At 33.6% G+C, this 13,012-nt stretch overlaps 1 protein-coding gene across 1 annotated transcript; it reads left to right on the forward strand.

The window, feature by feature from the left end:
* The first annotated feature begins 421 nt into the window (after positions 1–421).
* LOC120625799 (pancreatic triacylglycerol lipase-like) lies at positions 422–11,044 on the forward strand. The gene is made up of 14 exons (XM_039893011.1): positions 422–569; positions 648–768; positions 1,952–2,099; positions 3,474–3,626; positions 4,274–4,363; positions 4,466–4,601; positions 4,908–5,120; positions 5,577–5,652; positions 6,970–7,106; positions 7,251–7,312; positions 7,394–7,470; positions 7,555–7,624; positions 9,459–9,583; positions 10,461–11,044. The coding sequence occupies exons 1-14, from the start codon at positions 422–424 to the stop codon at positions 10,564–10,566; spliced, it is 1,662 nt and encodes a 553-aa protein (XP_039748945.1). The 3' UTR covers positions 10,567–11,044.
* Positions 11,045–13,012: the final 1,968 nt, after the last annotated feature.

Consider the following 13,012-nt stretch of genomic DNA (forward strand, 5'->3'; position numbering starts at 1 on the left):
AACGAGAAACAACTTTCGCATTGATGAATCAGTTTGTCAGTCAGTCTAAATAATAATGTTTTAATCATTAATTTAATATCACTAAGAATTATCACGTAACAAGACACGTATTTTCGCGGTTAATTATGTACACACTGTATGAAACTAACCGCAAATATTGTAATGCCCCATAAACTCATGAATGAGGGATCCCGAGTTTACGAAACTGTTATATGTTATAAATAGTACGGAACCCCGCAACTTTAAGGGGCCTTTAAACTTCAAGCCTTTTTTGATGGTATAAGGAGCAAATTGATGAGACCATTATTAATTTATTTTATTGAAATCTGTTTACTTTTCATTACGGTAGCAACCATTTTTTATTAATTCCACCCTAAATAAAATCTATCCCTTAACCTTTTACAGATACGGTGAAAATATTATGCTACGGCTGCACCTGACGAAAAGACATCTCCGTGTAATGCTCTGGTGTATCCTACTCGGCCTGCAGCCAGCTTTCGCCGGAATCCTTGACCCATTTAACTGGGCACGGTCTGACCGTATCGAGGTCAACATTCCTTGGTTGCCATGTAAGTTAATATATATTATAAAATTATTCAAATTTAAAACAACGTATTAACATTGTTTTAACAACAAGTTATTTTTAGTTGAAAATGAAACAAGATGCTACGACGAACTGGGCTGTCTAAACATCACGAGAAGCTGGTACCACCTCATTCACCGGCCATTCAATGTCTTCCCTTTGCCTAGAGTAGTAATCAACACCAGGTAAATAAAAAATTTAAATGTATTTATTTTGTTGTTACTAATCTTACCTACGAAGTGTTGATATCCGAGTGGGAAAGGGCTCGACTTCACTTTCGGGGGGCCGCGTTTCTAACTTTACGTGTATTTTAAGTAATTAAAATATCACTTGCGTAATCCACGCCGCCCGGGCCGAAAACAGCATTACTGCTTTGCGGCAGTAAATAGCGTGGAGGTAGTACTTTTCCAGACGTGCTCTGTCATACAAAGCTCCACAATTACAAAAATAAATATACCTCTTAGAAATCAATAATGGCTTTAGGTTTAATATAACTGCAAAACCCATAAAAGGTTAGCCCGCTACCATCTTAAACTGCATCATCACTTGCAACCAGTGGAATAAAAAATATAAAAAACAAAGTCCCTTATAGAGATATCCACGCGCCATGTTGTTGAGTCGAGTGTCCTGGATAGTGTTATTCCCTTTTTATTGTAAAAGAATGTCTAGATTTAGAGTTAGTCGGTTTGAACATTTGAGTGGGTGGTATACAATGTATAAGTTATAATTTTATCATCATTACCTACCGGGTCCAGTTATGTTTCGAAACTATATTATTTTTCTTTACCCATCGTAACAATTAAACTTTATGGTATGGTATTAAATTTTAATTGATTTTTGAGTATTATTACGAATCGTTTGTATGGGAGTAAAGAAAAGTGTTGTTTTTAGACATTTTCAGGCATATTTTTTAATTTTTTCACTCCGTAAGAACCATCTTCGTACTTCAACGAACATTCTAAAAAAGAATTAGCGAAATCGGTTTAGTTACTCTCAAGATTTGCACTGAGTAACACGCATTCAACGATTCATTTTTATATTATAGATGATTATAAGTATAGATAAGGCATTCTATACAACGTTGGCTTCCTATTAAAGAAACAAATAGATGTTAGAAAGCGAACTTAATGGGGATATCCAACATTGCGTCCTCCAATCTCATTCTAGCACTTTGGGTCTCCAACGTCCAAAGGTCCTGCGAATTTTGTTTATATTCCCTGAGGAACAATCCCTGGCTGCTTACTCGGGATAAAACTTTATCCCTGTTTCTAATTTGTCAAGATCAGTGTAGTGATTGAGCTAAAATAGGTAACAAAGAAACAAACAGACACACTATCGTATTTGTAATATGTCTATGGTTTTTTACAGATTCATCTTATACACGAAGAAGAATCCAACTGATGGACAAATACTGAATGTTAACGTCAACAAAACCATCGCAAAATCAAACTTCAGTCCAACCAGACTGACGAAGTTGATAATTCACGGGTTCATAGACACACCACTCTCTAATTGGGTAAATATATATAGCATAATCGCTTCTAATAACATTCTAACAACCAATCTTTCTCTAAATCAAAAGGTTATTGCATATTGCATAATACGAGTAACTACACAGCTATGCAGGATAAGATTGCGTGTCATTAATTGAGCTGTTAGTTTTATTTTCGTGGCATTTATTTAATTCGATTTTCGAGGTGAATTTTATTAACCTATTACGTTGTATTTATGGCATGAAAAACTGTTTGCAATTACTATATAACATAATAATTGCTATAATAAAATATATTGTATTATTATTTAAGATTTAAGAAGATCATTATTATTATTTATGTAATTTTGTAATAAATATTTATTATTAAAATATTATTTTATGTACCCTTCTTCCTAACTTCATGTCCTTTTCTAGGTTGCCCGGTAGAAATTGCTTCTAAATGATAAAGCCGCCTTTTGTATTTTCATTAAAAATGTTTTTGTTACTGCTTTACGTGTAGTATACAATAGAGTTTATTTTGATTTGATTTTACCATGCATACCAATGGTTATCAAACGACACTTAAATTTAGTATCCACCATTGATAATGAAAAGGTAATGGGCCAACACGCATTTACGTTATATAAAGGGCAGAAAACTGTAGCCACGGCGAAAAAAATTTTAATCAATTGTACGGCGGGGCGATAAACGTTTTCGTATGCCGTAGTTTGATCATTAAAATTCCAAAACGTCTGCAGATTTGCTAAATTCACTCTTCTTAAGGGGATGTCACGTTACACCATTTAATCAGGTTTCGCGTAGAGGGTACAGGGTAATTCCCTCGCTTACAGTATCTCGAAAACTTCAATCACATGTCCAAATAGGTAACCAAAGTAAAATAACTGTCTACAACTCATGAGAAACTCAATAAGAGAAGAAGAATTAATAAGAGACTAAAAAAATTCAGAATACATTTTAATGCAGAATCTTTGATTTCGAGTTTTTATTTGAGCACGTGGGCAACGAAATGGTAAGATTTCGCTTCCGGTAATAAGATAGCTGCAGGAATTTCATATGTCCATGAAATGGCATAAATAGCATTTATAAGTTTCTAGAGACCTACACAAGAACCGCAAATTACAGAAGTATTCCAAGCAGCTGAATAACCAGCTCTCACAACGCATGGAGAATTTGAAAATGGGAAGCAGAAATAACGCTTTTCCTGCACCGTCTGCAGCTATTAAGAATCTTGCGCTACTCTGCAATTAACTAAAAGTATCCATAATGATATTATTTTTTAGCGATTTCATGAAAGCAATAAATGAGAATGCGTTTCTTAAAAGAAATAGGCGTAGCCAAGTATTTCCGATGACATTATGTAACTAGATTAATAACCTCTCCATTTTATTTCCACAGGTTAGCGAAATGAAAGATGAACTGGTGAAAGCAGGTGATTTTAATGTGGTCGTTGTAGACTGGGCCGGCGGAAGTTTACCTCTTTACACACAGGCCACCGCGAATACAAGGCTAGTGGGTCTAGAAGTCGCACACTTTATAAATACACTACAGGTAATTACATGAGTAACTAATCCATCATGTATCGCTATAACTCTTGAGTCAACAATTATATTACAGGTTTTAAAACTTTTTTTTACTTATTATCAAATTTATGTTATTTACTTAAGAAAAGATTTTTTTGGACCCTTATCAAAAAATTAAACGGTAAAATTCATTATTCTCTTGTACTCGTTTTCAGACATGATGATTTTGCCTACGTTTTAATATGTTATTAATTATATTATAAAAGGTAATCCAACATTGGGTAAATAATAAAAAATAAAGAATAATTAAATAGCATCGCCATAACAAATTTTTAAACCAAACTATGCAGAGCGCTATCCTTTTTTCTTACCCCTTGCATATTGTTCATGAAACATAAATCTATCTTAACAATATTTTGCATCAATCTGTATGTTGCAGCATCTTATACTTTCAAATATAACGTTTCAACAGATTTTAAAAGTTTGTATTGTGCAAACGGAAGCATTTTTGCAATAACGGTTGCATGTCAGATTCAACTTATGTTCTAGTTGAATATTTATGGTCCCAGAAAATAAGCTTTTTAGATATATGCGAGATTTACAAGTATGCGCGGCAATATGTTCACGACCTTTAAGCTACTTACAGACTTTTAATACTTTCGTATGTAATTTCAGAAAGATCATGGGTTGAACCCACTTGATGTGCATATCATAGGTCATTCGTTGGGTGCCCATACAGCAGGATACGCTGGAGAACGAATAAAGGTCAGTGCTAAGATAACTGAACCTTTCGCCATTTTGATTAAATACTTAAATATTTAATTTTTAATCTTCATATTGTCTTTGATTTAGCTTCTCTTTTTTTAGGATTTGGGCAGAATAACCGGGCTTGATCCCGCAGAACCATACTTTCAAGGAATGCCGATGCATGTACGGCTGGACCCGTCGGATGCCCAACTCGTAGACGTCATACACACTGACGGAAAAAGCATTTTCCTTTTAGGTAAACGAAAGGACGTAATAAAATCGTAAACTCTTCAATGTTCTATGCTTTTTAATCCACACTTTTTTATCATTACATTAACAATAATTTCAACTTATGATTTGAAAATTGTAAAGCTTATTGCTGTACTTTGATTAATATCCTACTAATATTTTCTATGTATGTATATTATGTAAATATAAACTCGCTAACTGAGCTGTGTCATTATTCATTACTGTATATATATTTATTATATCATTTATTGCTGTTTACTAATTTACCGACGTGTTTATTCCACGCGTGCGACAGATTTTGTATTTATGGCAGGATACGGGATGTCACAACCCGTGGGTCACTTGGACTTTTACCCAAACAATGGTAAAGAGCAACCAGGCTGCGACCTAACTGAAGGTCCATTGATACCTCTTACATTGGTCAAACAAGGTTTAGAAGAAGCTTCCAGAGTTCTTGTTGCGTGCAACCACGTAAGAGCCATCAAATTGTTTACAGAATCTATCAATGGAAAGTGTCCTTATATAGGTAAGGAGTAGCAAGTATTTTTTTTAGACCCGAATAACCCTAACAGTTTTACAAATTTATATCAACTAAAGAAATTCAAAGACAGGCTCCTATTAGTAAGAGATCTCGGCTTCATACCCGGGCAGGGATTTATTGGGACAATGGGGAGAATTTGGGGATTTATAATTTCTGAATTTCGTCTGGTCTGGTATGATGGAGAGGCTTCGTCTGCGGCTATTTACCACCGTACCGAACAAAGATGTGCCGCCAAGCGATTAATCGTTCCCTTATGATGACGCCTAGCAACCGACTAGGGGTTTTTTTAACATAACTGTAGTAAAATAAAAATTACACTTCCACTTTTCCAACAGAAAACAAAAACAGTATAAATTCTCTACCTGCTATGTTAGCTTTCGTGTAAAGTCTTTTAGAATATATTTGATATGGCTTTAACCGCGTAACTTTTATTAATTTCAGGTCACCAATGTCCGTCATATCAACATTTCGTATCAGGAAAATGTTTCCACTGTGGAGCGGGCTGTGCAATAATGGGGTAAGCCCAATTTTTTAAATTATGGTAGATACTTACAGTAAAGTAACTTTTAGCTTCAAGTTTACAAAGCCCACGTTAATTAATTGCCAAATGTGCATGAATATTCTGTCAGAATGTTTTATCTACAAGATTAAAAATTTTCGTGACCCCTGCTACGGATCGTGCATATTTTTTTTCAATTGGACTGTTACTTTCAGTCATACAAAAAACTTGACTTACAGCTTCTCCTGATCAAAATTTTTAAAATGTAATTTCTGAAATATTTCATTCATACAGGCATCCTCCAGTTCGTTACAGTTTTATCAATATCTTTTCTATTTTATATGTTATTTAATAGATAATATAAGATATTATCGATAAACGAACGATAATGTTATTTATTAAATAAGATTTTTTGCGAGTTTTATGACTTGACACAATTGAAAATTAGACAGCATTGTATTTCTCACAGGGAGCACGAGGAGTAAACAAAAACTTTCACTGTTTTGGTTTCCATGTTGAAAATGGCACTGCTTTTTTTAAATATAATATGTTTGGACACAATCCAAACAGCTTGGCTTTTAAATCACCGCTTAGTAGAAAACACATTTCTAAGTACCTACATCACTAGATGTTTACTTTATATTTATTAAGTATTCTCAGTTTCTTGCTGTTAAGTTCTCCAAATTTCCCGCATATCCAAGGTATTTTGGAAGTTGTGTGTGTTGCACATTGAAGTTTCAAACCCCACCGAGAATTAATTTATATTTATTTTAAAATATAAAATTTTAATATAAAAAGAAATATACAGTTTAGTTTTGCTTTTTTCTATGCACACTTGAATTGCCTACCTAATGCAATTAGTTTAGTACGTACATTTAGAGATTCTTCTCGTGTAAACGTTACACGCTTTAACTAAGACTAACATAAGGTACGTATAAAAATGTGATAAGTTATTGTATATGTTAGCTATATAATTATTGTATAGCTACACAATTCAATTCTTATCGTCTCTTTTAATTTTGTAATAAAGAAGTAACTACCTCATTTATTCCACGACCAAGGCGTGCCTTTAATTAAATGTTTTTATCTCGTCGCGTCTAGATATAACTTTTTGACAAATTCTGCCAAGTCGCTTATTCGGTAACAATCTCAGGAAAATAAATGTAAAAAATTTAGCAAAAATGCTAGCAGAATTTATGTATAATGGGCTCATTATTTAGACGGTTTTTACACATTGCTTTAACGTAATGATAAGTCTAAAATTACTTTCTAGTGTTTTCTGGCTAATATTATCAAAAACGATAATATTTACGTCATATTTATCCTAATTTGTAGATTCCACGCAGATAGTTCACCTGGATTAATAACTAACAAGAACAATCAGTCGGAGAATGAAGTTTACCCTTCTGAAGAACAAGACACGATCGGTGCTAAGTACTACCTTAATACGGGCAAAGAACTACCTTTCTGTCGTAAGTAAAGGCAAAACTGCATTTTCCTACTTTTTAAGGGTGCAACTATGTAAACCACATTGGTGTGCGTATTAACTTATCTTTTGAGTCAGTTCGTCGTAAAATTAATGTCAAACTGTTACCTAACAAATTTTATATTTTCAGAACGCCATTACAAAATAGTCGTTCATTTGGCTAATCCAAAGGGTGCAGAGTCTTGGGTGCAGGTAATGAATTTTATTAATTAGAATTTTTTTATCTTTATCATATAAATATAATTGATAAATATAATTGAAAATTGTTGTCAGGGTTTCCTAAAAGTCACTCTATTATCGGATCGAGGAGTTATCAGAGGAATGGATCTGACTCCCAATAATTATGTTAAGTATGTATTCTAATAACAATTTATTGAACTGTAACTTAATTTCATAAACTTAGTTAATCTATCTTAATTCTTACTTTGTTCTAGATTAGAGCATGGAACATCTTACACGATCGTTGTAACACATCCCATGGATTTAGGCGGTAAAGTTAGAAAAGTAAGTTCTACTATTAAGTGCTACAATATTATTCGTCAAAAATTAAACCATCCAGAAAGTTAAATAAAATCAATATGAAAAATAAAATTACCTGTTATAATGTACTACCCCACTACTGTGGTAGGCTAAAGGAGAGGGGCAGTATGGATGTTAGACCTTAGAACATTCATTCTGATTCTACTCCAACACGGGCTTGCTGGTTTTTCAATTATTAAGTCGGTTGTGATTACTGATACATTCGTTTTTAGTGATTGGGCGACAGTTGAACTTCATAAAAATAGGCAAAAGCTGTACAAATTGTATGCTGAACGTCAATATAACACTGGTGATGAGTTAAGGGATTATGTTAAATTGTTTTCCAAGAATTTTAAATGCGCTTGCCACTAGGAAAAGACGCGATACATCCAAAATAAAATTAAAAATATCAGCAATGCAATCAAAACTACTTGCAACATAATTAATGAGCAACGGGACGAGTAACACCACGAAATAATAACTTGAAACTTAATGTAGATAATAAAGCCTTAACAACAGATTTCGAGGTGGCTACTGCTTTTGAAACCTTCTGTACCAACATTCCGGTCTCCACAACAGAATCATTGAACTCTTCACCAGATATTCCAGTTTTTTCTAGAAATAACGTTAGATTCTAAACTTCAATGGGGCCCTCATGTAAATAATTTATCGAACAGGCTTAGTTCTGCTGCCTATGCGGTAAAGAAGATACGCCATATGACCGACGTAGAAACTGCTAGACTGGTATATTTTAGTTACTTTCACAGCATTATGTCATATGGAATTTTACTTTGGGGTAATGCAGCTGATATTAGCACTATTTTCGTGCTGCAGAAGAGGGCTGTTCGTTCGATCTACAAAATGGGTCCGAGAGAGTCTTTGAGAGATAAATTTAAAGATTTTAAAATAATGACAGTGTATAGTCAGTACATATTAATTGACAGTGTATAGAAAATTTAATGTACGTTCATAAAAACATTTCTAAATTTAAGAAAAAATGTGACTGCAATAATTTAAACATTAGAAGTAAGAATAAACTTACAGTGCAATATACTAGGTTACATAAAATTCATAATTCGTTGAAAGGAAATTGCATACAATTCTACATTAAACTACCAATTGACATCTTGAAAAAGTTCAAAGTTTGTATTAAACGTAAGCTTATAGAAAAGTGCTATTATAGTATAAAGGACTGTAATCGATAAAAAAGCTTTGGTGTAAATTATTGCTCTAACTGGGTTGCTCTTCTAATAATTTAAAATGACATTGTGAGATAGTGATAACAAAAAAAAACACTCGGCTAAGTTTGTTGTGGGCTTGTTCTAAGCTAAGCTACGAGGGTTCCAAACGCGTCCTGGTCTACCAGGACGCGTTTGGAACCCTCGTAGCTTTAGTTTTAAGTTTACGAATGTGGTTATCGCCATCATCTCACTACCGTGTAATTCTTATCTAGGTACGCATCAAAAGTGCCACCTATGGGCCTACTTGAATAAAGATATTTTTGACTTTGACTTAGACTTTGATTACGTACATACAAATTATAATATTATCAAAGTACTTATATAATAACTGGGGCCGACGGCCACTTAAGGGCTCTTCAAAGCACAAGGTTGGACGCCAATTTCCTAACAAAGGCTGGTTCTTGGGATTTCTAAACAGCAAATCAAATGCCCTCGTAGAACCTAGAGATTCGTGACCATCCGAGAAATTAGATTATAAGTTTTGATAAAGATATTTTTGGGGAGCGCTTTCGAATTGTTGTTGTACTGTTTTATATTTATGTAGAAGTAGTTTTTACTTTTATAGTGTTTTCTTTTAGGTAGAGCTATCGTGGGAGTACGACATGAATGTACTGGAGCCGCGATCACTCTGCATTTTATGGTGTAACGACCGCCTATACGTCAAGTCGGTGCTGGTTGACCAAATGGAGCTGCCAACTCGAGGGTAACTTTTTTTTAATTTTGTATTATATGTATTTCTCCTTGGCTAACTAATGTTTACTAATATTATGAATTTAAATATGGTTATGCTCAGCTTAATTTATAAATAGGCCTACTTCAATCCGTATACTCCACACCAAACAGATCCTCGGCAATGTACCCTCTACGCACGTTTCGCTCCAAAACCGAGCATCCTCAGGAGATGTTGACTTTACAACGAATAATTGTTAAAACAATAATTAAGCTTAATTTTCATAATATATTATGGATTTCCGCAAAGTAACGCCTGCTTCTTTCTATCCAATATAAAGAATAAGAATAGTTGATTTAAATGTCTTATATTGATAAAACATAATAAGCGATAATTAGGTGTATAAGAAACATCTTTTATGGTGTGCCAGCGGTGCAGTACGACGTAGGTATCAACTCAACCAATTGCAGTCGTTTATGCTGCAGAAAAAAAATCAAAAGGGTATTTTATTTGACAAGGTCCTTCCAAATTTTTTAGTGCAAAAATTAATGTTTTAATCTATATCGCTGGGTATGGTGAACTTTAGAGTTACTATACATCGGATAGATGAAAGGGTCTATCGATCCTAGTTGTGTATAATAACTGAGACCAACGGCAGCCTGTCATGGGCGTACCCAGCCTCATGAGGGGGCAAGTGAGATTTTTTTAGGTCAAATCGTCCGCATTTTTTTTTTGTATGAATTTTTTTCAAAGGGCGCTCTATAATCGATACTGAAGCAAAAACTGTATTTTTTTAATTTTTGTCTGTCTGTATCTTGGCCGCCATACATTTTTCAAGAGAGTTCATATATTATCTGCGATATTTCCTGCTATGATATGATTTTATTCATATCATGCCTTTTCTATGCAGAAAGCGGAATGTTGACTTCAGCAGCAAGTTATGTACACCGAAGCGAGAATATGCAGAGATTCCTAACCGGGGCTCGGCGAGTTTCTATGAAAACTGCGGCAGGTAGCGGTGCCATAAATATAGAACTAGGTAATTAATGAAACCCTGTTTGTGAGATTGACAGAATGAACGGCCGAGACGAATAACAACGATAAATTTAAAACTCAAAAGAAGCATAGTCTAACAGCACAATACCTCGGCCGGGTTTGATTAGTAGACTTTGACAAATACTGCTTACTTTCTGTTCTGGATCTTCGTGTATTGTAAGTTTAAACCACGACCAAGAAAAACTACCTTCCTACGTCAGCAGAAAAAGAATATACCAGGCGGCTACAGGTGACTTTACGACAGTGTGATGAACTACGTGAAAGGATACAGTGATTTATACTTATTATGTGCTTTAAGGGTGGACACTTTTAAACATAGAAATAGGTACTGTTTTAAAAATACGACCGTGTAAATATAAATCTTTCGACCATAATTCGATGTTGACACTTCCAAAAATGTTTACCATGATTTTTTTTTATAAATTTAAAACGCATATAATTTTTTTTTTTACCATGATGATGATGATAACAAAATAAATTATTTGTACATACATTTAGAACAAGGTGAAAAATCCACATGTACCTTTAAAACTGCTGAAGTTTGTGCATAAAAATTTTCACTAAGACTACAGGATCTGTACCTATTGTCTTAATGAATATATACTCTGAACCTTAGTGCCAAGTGTGAGATTTTTTACCTTTCGAATTGAATCTATAAACGTAGGTCAAAGAGGGCCAAATTCTTATACTTGGCCCTCTTTTGCTGAGTATACCTACTCACTCGCTAATTTGACTTATTCGAGGTAAGTACACAAGTCCAAACGATCCTGAAATAATAATTAGGAAACTTCGCTTCAAAAAGTTATTCGGATTTTAAAAAAATCGGTTTCCTAAAGTCCATACCATAAGCCAATGCTCTAAAGGTAAACAAATATGGCGTCAGGTCACGTGATCAAAGTCGTCAAGAGTAGGGAACATTGGCAGATTACGAGTAGTTGGATGATTGAATGAATACGTTCTTAAATCGATTACCAAATAATACAATTTAAACATTACCTAGAGATATTATTAAGACCTTTCGTTTCGTTTCGTGAAGGGTATGTTTTGTTTACGTTTGATGCATTGGCTTATGTTAAGGACTTTACGTTGTAATATCGATGTGTAACTTTTAAGTACCTCTAAGATGTGTACACACTATATATTTATTGTTTACTTAATATAAGAACGTGTGTGACAAATAATTAGGTACTATCTACTGCATCTAAAGACGTACAATTTATTTAATACTGACTGTAAATAGTTTTATTGTAAATACTTAGGTACCTACTTTTTATATGTTCAGTGACTTTTACAAATTAAACCATATTTTGTAATAATTTAATTTGTATAAAATCAAAAATAAATTTATTTAAATCAGCCATGCATTTTTTACTTATAACCTAACAATGTGTTTTTTTAATAAAGATACCAATAATATAATAGGTAACATACGTAGGGTTACAAAGAACCTTATTACTAGAAATGACGAGTTAATGAAAGCGAAAATTTACAAAACAATGAAAAAGGAAAAAAATCAATAAAGTGATATTGAAGGAGTTGTGAAATCGACCATCTTGTACCGATTTTCATCATAAAGCTGAGAGCTCTCCCAACTTATGCACGTTTCAAACAAAAAACAGAATCAAAATCGAATCTTCCGTTCGTAAAAACGATTCAGACACGCAGATACGTCAAACCTAAAAACTGTAGTTTTTGAGTTGGAGGTTAATAAGTGATACTATAGTGAAACAATAATTGATAAGTGTAAAATTTAGTGACATGGGCACACCAAAAAAACAGTCAAGAATAAGTTTTCATTAGAAGCTTGACTTTAGAGTCATGGATTTACTTAAAATGAAAACCCGAAACTTAGGTTTCAACCATTCTACAGTTGTCTTTTTTTTGGTAGAAACATTCTATTCTATTCGGTTTGGTATTTATTTTGGTATGTATTTATTATGGTAGAGTCCTTGGGTATTTTAGTATCTTCCTTGTATATCCGTTCAACTTAACTTGACTAATGAAGGATTATTTCAGGGAGGCATTGTTCTTCCAACGGTCCCTAGTCGCATTCCTGTTTTTAATTTTATTGGCTGTGTTTTTAGTTTAATAATAATTAAATCAGTGTGTTAAATTCCCAAAATTGGTAGAAAGGTATAAATTTGGCCGCAAGCGTCTACACTTTACAAGTTAATGTAGTGATATGTAGGTACTTGGTTATAATCTACTTTGCTATCTTACCTTATTTCTTTCATTGATAGTCAAAATGGTCTGTTTTATCTTTTTCAATGCAGCTGGTAAATATAGTATTGATGCCTAGTACAACAAAACATGACAAAATATTTCGCTAATTTTAAATTAAAAAATAACCAAACTCTTATACACAAATTTTTAAGATGCACTATACTGTCAATCAGTTCACAAGTC

The sequence above is a fragment of the Pararge aegeria genome, chromosome 8, assembly GCF_905163445.1.
Source record: "Pararge aegeria chromosome 8, ilParAegt1.1, whole genome shotgun sequence".
Lineage (NCBI taxonomy): Eukaryota > Metazoa > Arthropoda > Insecta > Lepidoptera > Nymphalidae > Pararge > Pararge aegeria.

What these genes read in the sequence shown, in the direction of transcription:
- LOC120625799 (XM_039893011.1), top strand. Translation starts at nt 422, where the DNA reads ATGCTACGGCTGCACCTGACGAAAAGACATCTCCGTGTAATGCTCTGG. An exon ending in GTGCAGAGTCTTGGGTGCAG is followed by an intron (nt 7,313 to 7,393) that starts GTAATGAATTTT and finishes AATTGTTGTCAG; the next exon opens with GGTTTCCTAAAAGTCACTCT. An exon ending in ACTCCCAATAATTATGTTAA is followed by an intron (nt 7,471 to 7,554) that starts GTATGTATTCTA and finishes ACTTTGTTCTAG; the next exon opens with ATTAGAGCATGGAACATCTT.